Source organism: Mesoplodon densirostris, chromosome 3 (assembly GCF_025265405.1).
Source record: "Mesoplodon densirostris isolate mMesDen1 chromosome 3, mMesDen1 primary haplotype, whole genome shotgun sequence".
Lineage (NCBI taxonomy): Eukaryota > Metazoa > Chordata > Mammalia > Artiodactyla > Ziphiidae > Mesoplodon > Mesoplodon densirostris.
The window spans coordinates 60968996-60984643 of NC_082663.1; the positions used below are offsets into that span (position 1 = coordinate 60968996).

At 36.8% G+C, this 15648-nt stretch overlaps 1 protein-coding gene across 3 annotated transcripts in view; it reads right to left on the bottom strand.

Annotated features, from left to right (window-relative positions):
• Positions 1-15648, bottom strand: part of CERT1 (ceramide transporter 1) — a 135364-nt gene that overhangs the window by 21700 nt on the left and 98016 nt on the right. For 2 of the 3 annotated variants that reach the window (XM_060093059.1, XM_060093058.1), the window contains 4 exons: positions 11499-11585; positions 9105-9197; positions 8521-8598; positions 1913-2008 (listed from right to left, as the gene is read on the bottom strand). In XM_060093059.1, coding sequence (XP_059949042.1) covers positions 1913-2008; positions 8521-8598; positions 9105-9197; positions 11499-11585 — 354 coding nt within the window. The remainder of the gene's footprint in view (positions 1-1912; positions 2009-8520; positions 8599-9104; positions 9198-11498; positions 11586-15648) is intronic. The other variant, XM_060093057.1, reaches the window with a different exon arrangement.

A 15648-nucleotide genomic window follows, 5' to 3' on the forward strand; every position in this document is an offset into this window, starting at 1 on the left:
AGGTTATTTTACACTCCCCATAATTCAGCCCCAATTTCTCTCTCTCTAAAGTTGTGGGAGAACTTTTTCTATACCACTCATTCCAAGTGGAAGACCATCATCTAGACTATCACTCCTGGTTTCTCTTCACCCTTTCACTTCCTCTTCCCTGGGGGGAAATGGGGACATCTGAATGGTGAGCACAGAAGGAAGACTAGGCAGGCCTGGCTCAAGCCCTTCTCCTGTGGACAGGATGTATGCTGGTCTGCTTTTGGGTCTTGCTCTTGTCGGGGAAGGCCTGGGACTATCCAGCTATGTCAGAAATATTATGTTTAGGGGACTTCCCTGGTGGTCCAGTGGTTAAGAATCCACCTTCCAATGAAGGGGACATGAGTTCGATTCCTGGCGGGGAACTAAGATCCCACATGCCATGCGCTGTAACTACTGAGCCCCCAAGCTTCAACTAGAGAGCTCACGTGCCGCAACTACAGAGCCCACGTGCTCTGAAGCCCGTGTGCCACAACTAGAGAGAAGCCCACGCACTGCAATGAAAGATCCTGCGTGCTGCAACAAAGATCCCATATGCCGCAACTAAGACCCGACACAGCCAAAAATAAATAAATAAAATATTAAAAAAAATACTATGTTTAATTCTGGGGTAACATATTAGCAAGACCTCATGGCAGCTGGTCTTCATGTTCTCCAATCAACTTATTAGAATTATAACTAACATTCTGGTATCTCATTTGCCTATCTCCTCTATCTTATTTCTTAATTTCTTCCATTTTCAGGAGGAGAGGAAATCCCAACATCTAATATTGTATCTCATTTGCTGGAATAATTCTGGTCAAAAGTCTATACAAAACTCCTGAATACAAAATTTGCTTTGAAGTTTTTGCTCATGTTATATTTCTTTTCTAAAATGCCCTCAACCTCACCTTTGTCATAAGCTTGTTTCCATTTCTAGACATAGTTCAAATGCTCCTCAGTGTAAAACAGTCTGTCTCAAATCAGAGATCTCTTTCTTTTCCAATTTTTCTCCATTATTCACCTGTACTTTTCACTCACTGTTATCCAACGGAGCTAATTTTTTTGTGTGTGTGTTACGCAGGCCTCTCACTGTTGTGGCCTCTCCTGATGAGGAACACAGGCTCCGGACGCGCAGGCTCAGCGGCCATGGCTCACGGGCCTAGCCGCTCTGCGGCATGTGCGATCCTCCCGGGGCACAAACCCGTGTCCCCTGCATCGGCAGGTGGACTCTCAACCACTGCACCACCAGGGAAGCCCTAAGTAATCTTTTAAATGTCAATATCCTCTTTCTCCAACCAAAGTTTCAGCTTGGAGGGAGTCTTATTAAACATCTCTTTATTGTTAGCATAGCACCTTGGGCATGAAGTAAGCCAAAGTTCAATGCTGCTGCTGCTTTTCAACACAGCTCTCAATCTCTTGTTCCTTGCTCTTACTCTCTTCTGTGTTTAGGGATGTGAGCAAGATTAGCTAACCAATGTCCAAATATCAAAAAAAGATGCAGTGAGAGAAAGACCAAGAAGTGAGGTACAGACCAAAGAGGGAAAAAAGTGACACCTGGGCACAACATTTAGTTTATTAAAAGAGAGAAATATCCGAAGAGAGAGACATCAGCTAATTATGACCTGTTCATATTGAAACCCCCAAACTATTTTCTCCATGGCCTAGGTAAAACAGAATGATCTGTGCACAGATTTATATTATGATAATAAAGAAATTATGTAAAAGCTAACCAGGGAAGCAAAAGGACATCTTATTTCTCAATATTTAGTGCTTCTTTGATCACATGTAATAATTTATTTAAAAGAAATTTAAAAATGCTATCTTACTTATATCAATAGTAATAATATAGTATGATTGCAACAGGGCTGCAATTAGCAACCTACAACAATACACTGGGAATTACCTTCATTTCTCCTTCTTCTACAACCAACTGCCAATTGGCATCTCCACCTACATCCTGTAATGAGTAAGTCATGTGGTTCTGCACCATCTCTTCAACCTTAAAAAGAAAAACAGAGCCATAAGAATCCTCCTCCAATTAACAGCTATGTCATAATCTCTAAAACAGAATGGTATTCAGTTTACTTCAGTTCAGAAATGATGTTCTTAGAAAGCTAAGCGACCAAATGCACAAAGGTTAGTAGGTTTTATATAGTGTTGAAGAGTTTTAGTCCACATTCCAGATATCATATCCAGGTTAATGACAGGAAGGAGAAATGTGGGGAAGGAAGGTGCTTCACTCTAATAACATTGGCCTAATGTGCATCAAGTGACCAAAAAAATAATTACTCCTTCATCATAAAATGCATCCTTAACAGAGATAATGTCTTAAAGCATAAAATCATGGAACATTAAGGGTAAAAGGGGCACAAAGAGATGACCTAGTCCAATGTTCCTATATTTAAGACTATATAGAGATATTAGAAAGCTCGTTATTTGTCAAGATTTCTCTACAAAAAGGTAAGAAGATTTTTGTTATTTCACTGATAAGCTCCTCTTTTATCATGAATATAAGCCGACTTAAAAAATAACCAATCCCTCTATATATTTGATTCCAATTTCATTGTTCTAAACTCTTTTAGGGACATTGCTAATAATCATACATGCAAAGATTTGCAAATTATCATCTTTTATTAATAGTTCATTCTTTCTAAATTTCTAACTAAATTTCTTTTACTAAATTTAAATTGCAACCTCTGCTTTTTTTTTTTTTTTTTTTTTTTTTTTGCTGTACGCGGGCCTCTCACTGCTGTGGCCTGTCCCGCTGCGGAGCACAGGCTCTGGACACGCAGGCCCAGCGGCCATGTCTCACGGGCCCAGCTGCTCCGCGGCATGTGGGATCTTCCCGGACCGGGGCACGAACCCATGTCCCCTGCATCAGCAGGTGGACTCTCAACCACTGCGCCACCAGGGAAGCCCGCAACCTCTGCTTTTAACTATCAAATTACCCCTACCCATCTTTTATAAGCAAATAAGGTCAAACAGTTCACACTCCCATAATCCTCAATAAGATTTATTGGTAAGATTTCATTTAAGTGTTCTTTGGAAACCTTCCTAGTATGAAACATATTTTTAAACAGAACTAAAGTGACAGAAAGATCATCTCTGAAGGAACTGGCACCTTTACCATCTACGCATAGACACTTAGTTTCTAAGTTCTGTTTTCTAAACTTCTACTCATAATTTTGTTTTACCTAGTAATATTATTAAGAGAAGGCAGAAAAGAGTTGAAAAATATGCATATTATATACTTCAATTTAAAGATTTATTCCTAAGTTTAATTACTTATTTTACATAAAGTCTATTGCATTTGTCAGGGAAACATAAGAACCAGGTTTACATGTGTTTTGAAATAAATACATGAATGCTTTGGGGGCAGAGATCTTAAAATTATTCACCCTGGGGATATAATTTTTCTACACAAAAGGATGTTATCAATATGTTATTGTGATGTGTAAACCAAGTTTTCTGGATTTCAGAATGCAATTTTGGTTACTGAAAGTAGTTATGGCTTTAAGTATCTCTTTAATTAGCAATGATCACCAGAAAGTTTTTGATAAAAATGATTATGCTGAAATTCTACAATCTAGTTTTGCACTAAATAAACATTACATAATATCTTACTTCTTTATTCATAAACTTTAATGTGAATGGTGCTGAGTTAGAGACTTGAAAGAAATTTTAAAACATGACTACTAGTACCTCTATAATTTTATAAAGCCTTAATTAGAAAACATAACTTCAGAGGCTGACTGGAAAAAACCTTTGTGCCTCTAAAATTTTGAAATCTGCTTTGAGAGGGTAAGGATGACTAATGTAGGACCCCAAGTTACAAATAATACATACAAAACGTATTTTATTACCAAAAGATGAAGAACAAAGAAAGTCCCAGTTAGTATGCATAAATAAAGCCTCAACAGTAGCGCTGGCTTGATTCATTTGTCTGTGTCACATCATGATTGGGAACATTTTTTTTATGATTTTTAGATCCCAAGATCTTAAAAAATCTTCAGATCTGAATACGTATGTACTTATAGGTACGACACTGGGAGTTAAGAACACCCATATTTATTATGAGATTAGAGGCAGAAAGAAATGTTTCCCCCAAATAGGCCCTACTTTAAATGGATTACTTGTGAAAGAAGAATGTTAAGGATTTTATTCTGCTAAAAAACAAAGAGAGTTCTGTTTAAAAAAACTTTAGTGCCATTTAGCTCTTTTGTTGAAAAATATTGCAGGTAATTGTGTTTCTGTTTACGAGATTATTCCTAAATCAGTTATTTCAAATGTTTGAAAAATGAGGTGCTTTTGATTTATGCTTCGGTGCAAAAGAAACCAGATTCCACAAATATAAATTGATAGAAGGTAACTTAAGTTTGAAACAATGTACAGTAAATGCATTCAACATTGTCTTGCTAGATAGATGAAAGAATAGTTACCACTGCATCTATGGAAAAGTTTTCAGTCTTTTGTCCTCATTTACTTCCTTAAGAGGGCTTGAAAAAGTCCAACAGAGAAACAAACAAGATGTATTCAGTACTGTGCTCCTAGGAAATTAACGAAACTATCGAAGTACCCAATTACTGTACTAACCATGTCTGCAAAGCCTTCATCAAGGAATCTTTATCCATTATGGTATATTCCCCGAGGTAATAACATTAAGGTTAAAAAGAAAAATGATACTGGTAAAATTTCACTATTATGAATTTTATGTTAAAATATGCAGTAGCCAATGTTACTATAGGGGCAATGACCTGGGCACATGTGACCACACTCACATTTCAGATATAAACCTAAAGATGCTCCATTTACTGTTTTCAGTTATGACTCTACATCAAAAATAAGTGGGAAACTAGAGACCATTAATTGGATGACAAGAATAAACATATGCCAAATTTTCTACCTTATCAGGTTCAAAATTTGATATACTAGAAAATAATGTTACTAGAAACATCTATCACTTAAAAAAAGGCTGAATTTTACACTAAGCATAATTTCAGGAATCATGCCCTTGATTTTTTTGCACCTTACATACAGCATCTTCATACCAAATGAACTATGAAAAAACTGAAGACAAAACAGATTTGAAATAGAGGTGATGGCACTCCAATTCTTACCTTTTCTTTCACTTCACATTTGAATCACTCAGTATGCCATTTTAGGAGGCTAGATCTAACTGGATCTTTCTAACATTATTAATATAGAAACTTTAAAAGAAAATTGTCCTTTGATGGTACGACAAAATTGTATTGAACAAAAGTCTCAGAAGGGCTCAAAAAGAGCTTGGATCTCTTTTTTCTTACCCATGTGAAAGGAATACAACTATGCTTATTGTTACAGAGTCATAAAGGGATCTGTTGGATACAATAATTTATTAATAACAAATTAACAGTACACTGTTAACCCAAAAGAAAAATGGTCAAGGACATGAATAGCCAATTCACTGAAAAATGCAATTAGCCAAGAAGAAAAATTACACTTTTATTCTATCAGATTGGCAAATATTAACTGAATAATAATATTCAGTGTCAGTATAGCAAAAGAAAACTGACCTGGGAGTGTAGCTGGTTCAACTTTTCTAACAAACAGCTGGCAATAAGAATAAAAAGCTTGGGTGTGTGCATGGCCTTTGTCCTAAAAATTCTACTTCTAGAAATATATTCTAAGGAAATAATTGGATAAGTGTACAAAGATGTACATACAAGGATGCTGTATATACAAGGATGCCCATGTAGCACTATTTATTAAATAATAGACTAACTGGAAATAAACTAAATGTTCAATATTAGGTGAGAAGGTAAATCTAGTATGCATATCCATACAATAGACAAGGAGATCTAGACCTATATTTACTGATGGGAACACGGGCCTAATTATATGTGTGCTTTAAAAAAACAAAACAGCTAGTTACAAAACAGTATATATAGAATTACCTACTTTGGTAGAAAAAAACAATTACTAAGGTGTGTGTAATTATAAGTATGTGACTGATTTTATTTAATTTACATATGTGGAAAAAGGATATGCATAAGAATATTAATAGTGATCTAGTAATTTCATTTTATTTACTCTACTTTCTAGTTCTGCTAAATTAGCATTCTATTACTTATATTGATACAATAAAAAAGGGAGGGGTAAAATAAATAATTACCACAACAATGATGTTACTATGCACAAAAGTGGGAAAAAGCTTTACGCAGAATTGTTTTTGCAATGGTGATGCTCATCATATATTAACCCACAGATGTACTACCCACCCTTTGATTTTCTTTTTTTCTTTCCCCCAACTAAGGATGCTTTTTATTTCCCTTTGATTTCTGAGGTGACATCTTTAGGTGGTAACTGTTATAGAAATAAATGTGGCCAAGAAGATCCATTTATAGATCTAAGTCCTTCCTACTTTCTATACACTTTCATTGAGAGCTACTTCATTTCCAACATCTGTCCATCAGACAGATACAGATTCACGTGTTGCTACTAATTTCCTAGTAGAGTCACATATATTATTTGAAGTTATTTTCAGGGCATCTCTCAGTTCTACATTTAAGTATCTTACTCAAGCAGGACTATGACCATTATTTCAACAAGAACAAAACAGTCATGAGCCAAGACTTATAAGTAGATAGCAAAGCCAAATTAATCAATAGTTAACTGCCAGAGTCCAAGTCTGCTAATGACAACAAATACTTTAGCAAGGAAAATAAATACTTGAAGACCTCAATGTTGTTTTCCTTCATTTCCTCTTCTGGAATATAAAACAGTAGAATAATCAAAAGTTTAAAAACAGAATCGGATCAATAACGAGCATCATACATTAGAAAAAAATACTAGAAAGATTTTTCTCAACTTATACACAAAAGTTACACAAAAAATTAGGTAAAGAAGCTATAATTTGACAGTCTTATAAAAATGTGGACACCTCCTTCTCAGTGATATTTCACCTGTATTCAAAGGCTTTCAGCTGTTTTATATATCTCTATAGCTAAGGCCCAGGTCTGGGTTCTGAAGCCCTAATTCTTAGGCACCTATCAGCAGCTCAAATTCTTTTCTTGCTCTCATTACATTTTTAAAAATTTATAGCCTGTATATTTCTATATTTTAAGGGAAAATGGTGACCAGTACTGATGTCTTTTAGTTAGTCTGTTAATTTATTATTTTAATGCAACATGGAGCTTAATTAAGAATAAACCAAAGTCTCCCAGTATAATCTAGTTTGGTCAATGATTTATTGTGAGTATAAGTCACGATTTTAAAAGCATACATAAATGAATGAGCAATAGGTAAGAAATACTGTAATAAATCTGGCTAAGGGTACTTTCTGATGAGGACCTGATGCATCTCTTTCTCAAAAATGTTCAAGGAAAAAAAAAAGCTACAAAAGTCAGAAAAAAATTTAAGTCTTAAACTTAATTTTCTTCTTTATTACACAGTTGAAAACTAATGTAAATTTTATTTGTATGCCTGTTTTAAACTGACTAAAATTTTTTTTTATTGGAACACTCTGATAGAGAAAAAATAATGTAGATAATTTTGATTAGCTCAAAGAAATAATATTATAATGATAAAAGCTCACTTACTGAGCACTTACTACATGCTAGGTTCTAGCTCTATCACACTCCTAGCTAGATGACAGAAGCAAAACACAGAGGAGTTAGAAAAGTTGTGAAACGTCATGCAGGAAACCGGATTTAAACTTGATCATTTTGACTATAGAGCTCAGGTTCTTAACATACTATGACATATTGCAACCCAATAAAATGCAAACACCATAAAAATACAAAGTTGAATGGCAAGTATGTGAAGATTATAAAAAACTTTTTTAACCTAATGCTGATGCTAAAAAAATATTCCTCCATTGATACTTTGATTTTATTATGAGGGCAGAGACTGCAAGCATCCAGCTTCCTGTCCTAAATTCCTAACCCGTGCTGATACTAAGTAATTTAAAATCAATTTCCATAGATTTATCATATGGACTGGAATACTCATTTCCAGGGATAATTTGCCAAAGCAAAATGCAACCTGTTCAATGAAGCTTAGTATAATGGTAATGAGACAAATTTTATTTAAAAAATTATTTCCCTGTTGAAAATATTATGAGATATTTTAAATTAGGTTAGAAGTAAGGCTTGAAACCTGCTTTAATGCTATAACATATCCTATAGACCATGTCCACAAAAGTTGCTGAATCCTGTCTGAAGAAACAGATATCACAGGATAGTTAAAAACCAGGTACCTTCTACTCGTTTCAATTCAATTTGAAATCTTTCAGGAGTATCTCCTGTATGGCGAAATTCCAAGCTATTCACAATAGAGGATACAAAGGGCACATGCAAGCCTGACAGAGGAACTATTTAGCAGATAAGGAAGGCTTTCTTTAATGCTTGATGCTACTATTTAAAATTCAAAACCAAAACAAGTGGCCTAACCAAAAGATTTCTAGGAACTGGGAAAGCAGGCTGAAATTTAGCACAGAAAGACTCAAGTCCACTCTATACATTCATACAGTACCTGGGAGCTGAATCTGTGAACATCGTCAGAGGCACTGACTAGATCAATGGAAGACATGGAGGAAGAGCGACTATAGGGCTACCAGAGACAGACAAAGAAAAAACCAAGTAATCAGAACAAAGGCACAACAGAGCATTCAGTACCAACTTCCAAACACAAGATAAAGAAAGAGAGAACAAAGCACTATATGAAACAAGCTCAGCAGCAAGTGCTGACTTCATGCACCTATTATGTGTTATGCTCCAAAATCGAATGCAGTGCTTCCAATAATACAAAATAATACCACTTAACCCCAAAGCAAAAAGAGATCTAATATCACTGGCTATGCTTCTGGTTAACTGTTTTGGACAAGCCACTCCCTATTCCCCCACCCTTCTTTCCCCCTTAAATAAAAAAGAAAGAACATTATGTTCAGAAGATTTCTAACAGTTCTGGAGGATGTATATGGAAGAAAACATGTAATACCAAAAAATCTCATTACTTAAATTCAAGAAAAGGAAAAAGACTTTATATAACAGGATAGTTTCGTCAACAGTGAAGAAAAATATAGCATATACTTTTAGTAAACTGTGATATTAGCTTACCTTTTGGACAAATCTATGAGTCCCCACAGAAGAAAAGGCATCTCCAGATGGCATTGATGTAGGCCAATGTAACCTGACCTTTTCACTCTGTGACTAAGAAAACATATAATGTTAAATGGGAAGGTTTTGAAGTGTATTTTGCAGCTTAAGAATGGATAACAGACATTTAATTACTGAACACTTTAGTGCTTATAAATATTTGAATTATGAAGTTACTCTAAAGATATAAGCCTTGCCAAATCTTGACACTTCATGTATCCCAATTTTCTTCTTCTGGATTCCATAGATACTACCTTAGACCAAGGATTAATTCTTTTATTTTTGCTCCCAGTCAGAATTTCCAATACCAGCATGGCACCATTTACCATGAATCAACCTTAACACTGCTACCAAAATAATTATCTTATCCAAACTCTGGCCAAATTATTCTAATCATTCTACATCATCAGGGCCCTGGAGGGCTGTATCATTTGAACCAATAATCATTGTTTGCTTCAGTTATGTTCAAAAGAACATATCATGTATATCTTTGTCTCCTTTCCATGAAGGTATTCTGCCTTCATCCCATCACCTCACTCTTGTTAAGCTGCCACTTAACCTCTTGCCTCCTTCTCAGCTTGCCTAGTTTCTTCTCACTTATTCAATAAATATTTACTAAATATACTGTACCAGAAACTATGCTGTATTGTGTGTGTGATTATCTTTGTCATATCAACGTGCCTGGATCTTAGGCAAAGAAAATCATGGTCTGTTTAATGACTTGTTTTTATCTACTAGAGTGTCAGGAATAGACTGATATTAAATGAGTTGATCTCCCTGTGAATATTTCTTTTTTCTAAAGCATACTGAAGTTTTTATTGATTCTCTTCAACTCCAACTCAACCACCATATTGATACTCAGTGGAGGAGCATTTTAGAGCCAGAAGGGATGATCTGAATCATCTTGTCCAACTCCTTGTTTCACAGATTAGAAAATCAAGGCCCAGAGAATTTAAGTGATACATTTAGAGCTACACAGTTACTGGCAAAACTAAGACTAACTTGTCTTGACCTCACAGTTTGCTATTCTTCACAAAATAACACATCTTAGATTAAAACAAAAGCGAAAACAGTGAAGGGAAAAAAAACCCACCCAAAACACCCTAAAAAGCCAAATACAATGATGCTATTTCAGATATTTTTGGCATCCAAAATTAGAACTTATTTAGGAACTGAAAGTTCTATTGAGTGCTGTGTAGCATCTTTTGGGTATAAAAATGAGCAATAAGCTTTTATAAATTAATGTGACAAACTTTTCATCAATGATAAAAAACAGGGAAAAATAAACATGAAAAGCAAACAGCCACTATTGCAGATGACTTACCCTCGGATAGATAGATCAGTAAATGGGCATAATAGCCATGACTGCCTTAGCAATCAGAGGGAATAAACAAGCCAATTCTTGTATGCAAGTTAATTTGTAGTATAAAACTGATACACATATGATTTATTTGCAAGATGCTTAAAGTCTTGAGAAGAATAACTAAAATTCATCTTTAAGTACCATCTAGTGGTAATATATGGTAACTGCATTGTTGCAGAATTAAAGGTAAAGGATCAAATTAATCTTGAAACTAGAGTTAAAGGATTTTAGAAATGCCTTCCTTCAATTTCCACAGAAGGAGCTGGGTATAACTGCTGTGAATTTAATGATGAAAAAACACTGAGCAAAGTTAAAAGTGAGGAAGTAATTAAGGTGAAGGTAGTGAAGGCAATAAATGAGTTAATAATAAAAACTGAATGGGGGCTTCCCTGGTGGCGCAGTGGTTGAGAGTCCGCCTGCCGATGCAGGGGACACGGGTTCATGCCCCGGTCTGGGAAGATCCCACATGCTGCGGAGCTGCTGGGCCCGTGAGCCATGGCCGCTGAGCCTGCGCATCCGGAGCCTGTGCTCCGCAACGGGAGGGGCCACAGCAGTGAGAGGCCCGCGTACCACAAAAAAAAAAAAAAAACTGAATGGTACTAACATAGAAGAAAAATAAATTCTTAGTCATCTTCCTTTTGAATTCATATGGCACTTGGTAGTGAAGAGAAATTCAAAGAGACTGTTTTACTCAGAGCAAATATATACTTTGTATTAATAGAATGATAATAAGGTTGGATACTTCAAGGGGAACAGGCAGAATATTTCCATTTAATTTCATGTTAATTATGCATGCTTGCTTTAAACAATCATTAGTCTTCTTTCTATTGCTTGGAAATTGGTCAATAAAGTGACTTATAAAGATTCTTCTACATTTGTGACTCACTGTAGACGAGAGTTCATTTTTAGGTTATTAGGATCATGATTTCAAATTCTATTTATATGAATAACATACATCAAGGATTTTTAATAATTTTTAATAATATACATACCTGTTCTTCTATTTTATCTTGTCTGTCAAGAGCAGCTTCAACAGCATCAAAGAACTCTTCCTCATTAATCAAACTGTTTGGGCCTTCCTATTCAGACACACAGGAAAAAAAAAAAAGCTGTTGATTCAAGAAAATAGAAAACACTGATAACCCTGGCATTAACTCTAGGAGAAAGTTGAAAAGTGAGCTGACAAACATTTCTGAACCAGTTAGTACACTAGGTAATATTATCACAAAGATGAACAATATATGCTCTGTGCAAAATCAGTGCACAGAGTGTTACAATTAATTCACTCACTCAGTACTCAAATACTTACTGTATATTGACCGACACTGTGTTAGGGCAATAATCTAGAGCAGGGGTTGGTGAACTATGGCCCGTGGGTCAATTCTAGTCTACTGCCTACTTTCAGAATGGCCTTTAAGCTCAGAATTTCATTTTTAAATGGCGGGGAAACAATAACAACATTTCATGGGGAATTCCCTGGCGGTCCAGTGGTTAGGACTCTGTGCTTTCACTGCTGAGGGCCCGGGTTCAATCCCTGGTCAGGGAACTAAGATCCCACAAGCTGAGTGGCATGGCCAAAAAAAAAAAAGGAAAAAGGAAAAAAAATTCATGACATGTGGGAATTATATGAATTTAAAATAAAGCTTTATTGGAATATAATCATGTTCATTCATGTATTGTTTATATCTGTTTTCATGGTACAGTGGCAGAGTTGAGTACCTGTGACTTGAGGACTTGCCACAGAAACTATATAAAATTGCAGGAAGGTTTTAAGTACAAAGTTGTAGATCTACAGCCAATGAGAAGTACAGATAGGGCTTCTGAGGGGAACCTTCCTAAGCAAAGACAATAATATCAGAGAGAAAAAAAAGGTGAACTGATGCTTGAAAGCCTGCTTAGAATGGTAGAGCAGTGGTTCTCAATCACTTGGGGAACTGCCTGGGGAACCTGTTAAAATGAAAATTCCCAGGCCCCCCATTCACAGAAATTACTTTTCAGTAGGTCTTGGGTGGAGCCAGGAATACGCGTGTTTAATAAGTCCTCCAAGTAGTTCTAATGCAAGTAGAACCTCAGCTGTATCAGAAGATAAAAATATAAAGAATAACAGCAAAATGGAAACAAGCAAGCTATGTGTGTATCTTGCTGTGATAAAACAAATTTAAGTGGACTATAAGTGGAACAATAGCTTTGTTGGGGCCCAGAGTAGGCTACCCCAAAATGTGTCTCAGTGGCATATTGATTATTTTGAATTAAGGTTACTTAAGAAATGGCCAGTGCAAGAGGGACACTCTGACACTCCCATCTCCCTGAAAGCAGGAAACAAATCTCATGTGAAATGTGTATTCCCTGCATCTGGAGGTAGGACACCATCATTGCCAAAGATAGGGAATCTCGTCTGAGAAGCGGGAAACCTATATAAACAAATCTTGTTACATTTTAAATTTACTACTCCAAGTCCAAACTCTGTTTAGATTCTTCACTAATTGGGCACCCCAAACCTAAGTTTCTTTGCCCTCACAACTTTGTAGTTTCTTTGTTGAAAGAGTATAAAAGCTGCCTGCTTTGGCCACTGCTTTGGTCCCATTTCTGTAGGACCCACACACACATGAATTAAAATTTGTTTTTCTCCTGTTAATCTATCTTGTGTCAATTTTATTATTAGTCCAGCCACAGGAACTCAAGAGGGGCAGAGGGGGAAATATCCCTCTCTAAAGCAGCTTCATATTACTATTAAACTTGAGGCAGGAGACAGATGGGCCCCTGGGGCAAACAGCTGGAGTTGTTCTCTGTGGATACTCTATGATGAAAATAGGAGGAGGAGGCTGGGCCCTGCCCAGATAGAAGATAAGAGAACACATATTTCTCATTCTTGAAGTCAGGAGACCTCCCCAACTACACATGCACAGAAAGGCTCCTTGGAGGTCAAAAAAGGGAGGGGGCGCCACCCCATAGTAAGTGATGCTAACTACCCGTAGGCCTCTTCAGTAGAATCCATCTCGGCTAAGAGATGTGCGTGCACACGTGGGAGGACCCTGAGATATACCAAATACGGACTCTGAACCAGGCAAATCAAAATGATTGGCCAAAGGAAACCGGGAAGAAACACCCCATATAAGTGATTCAAACTACCACGAGGGCGTGACTCTCCGAGTCTGCCTGTGTATCTATCCACACGTACTGTACTCTTTTCTTCCTCCTAATAAACACTACTTGTTTCACTACTTTCCGTCTTTGTGGGAATTCTTTTCTGCAAAGCTGAAGGGCCAGGGCCTTGTCACTGACCACTGGTCTAGTGGCTAGGATTTGGTGCTCTCACCACCGTAACCCGACCTCAATCTCTGGCCGGGAACCGAAACCCTGCTTCAAGCCTCTGCAAGTCGAGGCCACCTGAGATCAAACTGAAGGCTGAAAAGGCAGGCTTGGGTTTAAGTTCCCCCAATTTTTAAATATACAAAATAAGACACGTGAACAACTGTGGGTCTGTCTGGAATAAATCCCAAGTTGTCACTACTCCATTAAAAAGTATGAAGCAACATCATCCCTGCGCTGCCACAACCTGGGGCCACACAAGAAGAGAGGGAGGAACTATGCTGTAATGCTCCTGTCATTTCGCCCAGGCATATCAGAAATCTTGATTCAATGTAGTAGTTCTTGTAGAGTTATAGGGATCCCTCAAAAGTCACTTCAAACCACAACCCCCCAAATTTTAATTTAACTACAACACACATACAGAACAGTGCACATCTTGATGAATTACCATTACGTGAATATAACTGCAGAGGAGCAAAACGTACCACCCCAAAATGTCTCTTTGGCACGTGGATTATTTTGAGCTAAAAACAATTAAGGCCCAAAAGACTCAGGAAGAAACTCTGACCTTCCCCTCTCACTGCCTAAAAAAATTTTAGATAGAGGTTCTGTTCCTGGAATAGAGCTATCAGTAGAGATATCTGCAAAGAATACTGGCTAGGTGTTATAGGGGAAACTCAGCAGGGTCTAGAGACCAGAGCCTACTCTGTGTCCCACTGTTTCTGCATGGCCCAGCAAACATCTGTTAACCAAACATTTGCATTCTCATCTTCTGTGAATTGTCTTACAGCTCTTTTAAGTTCCAAACCACTGCTCCCACATCTTCTTTTGTCTTTAGCTGAAGATGGTATTTAAGGTGAGGGTTTCAGTCATTTTATTGAGTTACTCAGTTTTCCTGGATCTCTCCCACATATACATATTATTAAACTTTGATTTTCTGTTAATCTGCCTCATGTCAATTTAATTCTTAGATGAGCCAGAAGAACATAGAAGGGCAGAGGAAAATTTATTCCTCCCTGACATAACCGTCTAACGACCAGCTGGATCATGAAAGAGTCCTGCAGGACTCCCTTTATAAAGCCAAAACATTTCAGACACTTAAATGACAGCAGTATCACTTTGGTCTCTGTTGATATGAGAAAAATATAAAATACCCCAAATCTATTCTGAACTCAAACGTATTTTCTAATGATTTAAAAATTCTATTGATCATAACCACATCTACACTTTAAAAAATTGTAATACTCATTCAATCTATTCAATTACATCAGAGTCTCAGGAGTTTACCAACTGGGAACTACAGCGTTAAAAATGTGACGGAGAACTAAAGTAATTGGAATAAATTTTCCTTTATTAAAAAACTTAAACACTTTTATCTCATCACGCTTACCAAAGAAAAGAGCTATTTATTGCTGAATCTATGGGACACTTCATAGTCTTTATCTACTTGCCGTAATTATTAGCAGCATTTCTTATGTTAATGACTCTCTTTGGAGCCATCTTTCCCCTGGGAGTCTTAATTTCCCAGCTCCTCTCTAAGTAAGCACTGTTCTTTGGGTTCCAGGGCAGGCTCCGCCTCTGTCTACCCCTTAAACGTGAGTGCTCCTCAGGGTTCCACACCTGCTCTCCCCACAGCATTCTTACTCATTTCTGTGACTTCAGTCATCTTCTGATGATTCCCAAATTCATAGCCTGTCCACCTCTCTCCTAAGTGTTAGATCTTTTTTTTTTTTTTTTTTTGGGGGGGGGTAGGAGTTTATTAATTTAATTTATTTATTTTTGCTGTGTTGCATCTTTGTTTCTGTGCGAGGGCTTTCTCTAGTTGTGGCAAGC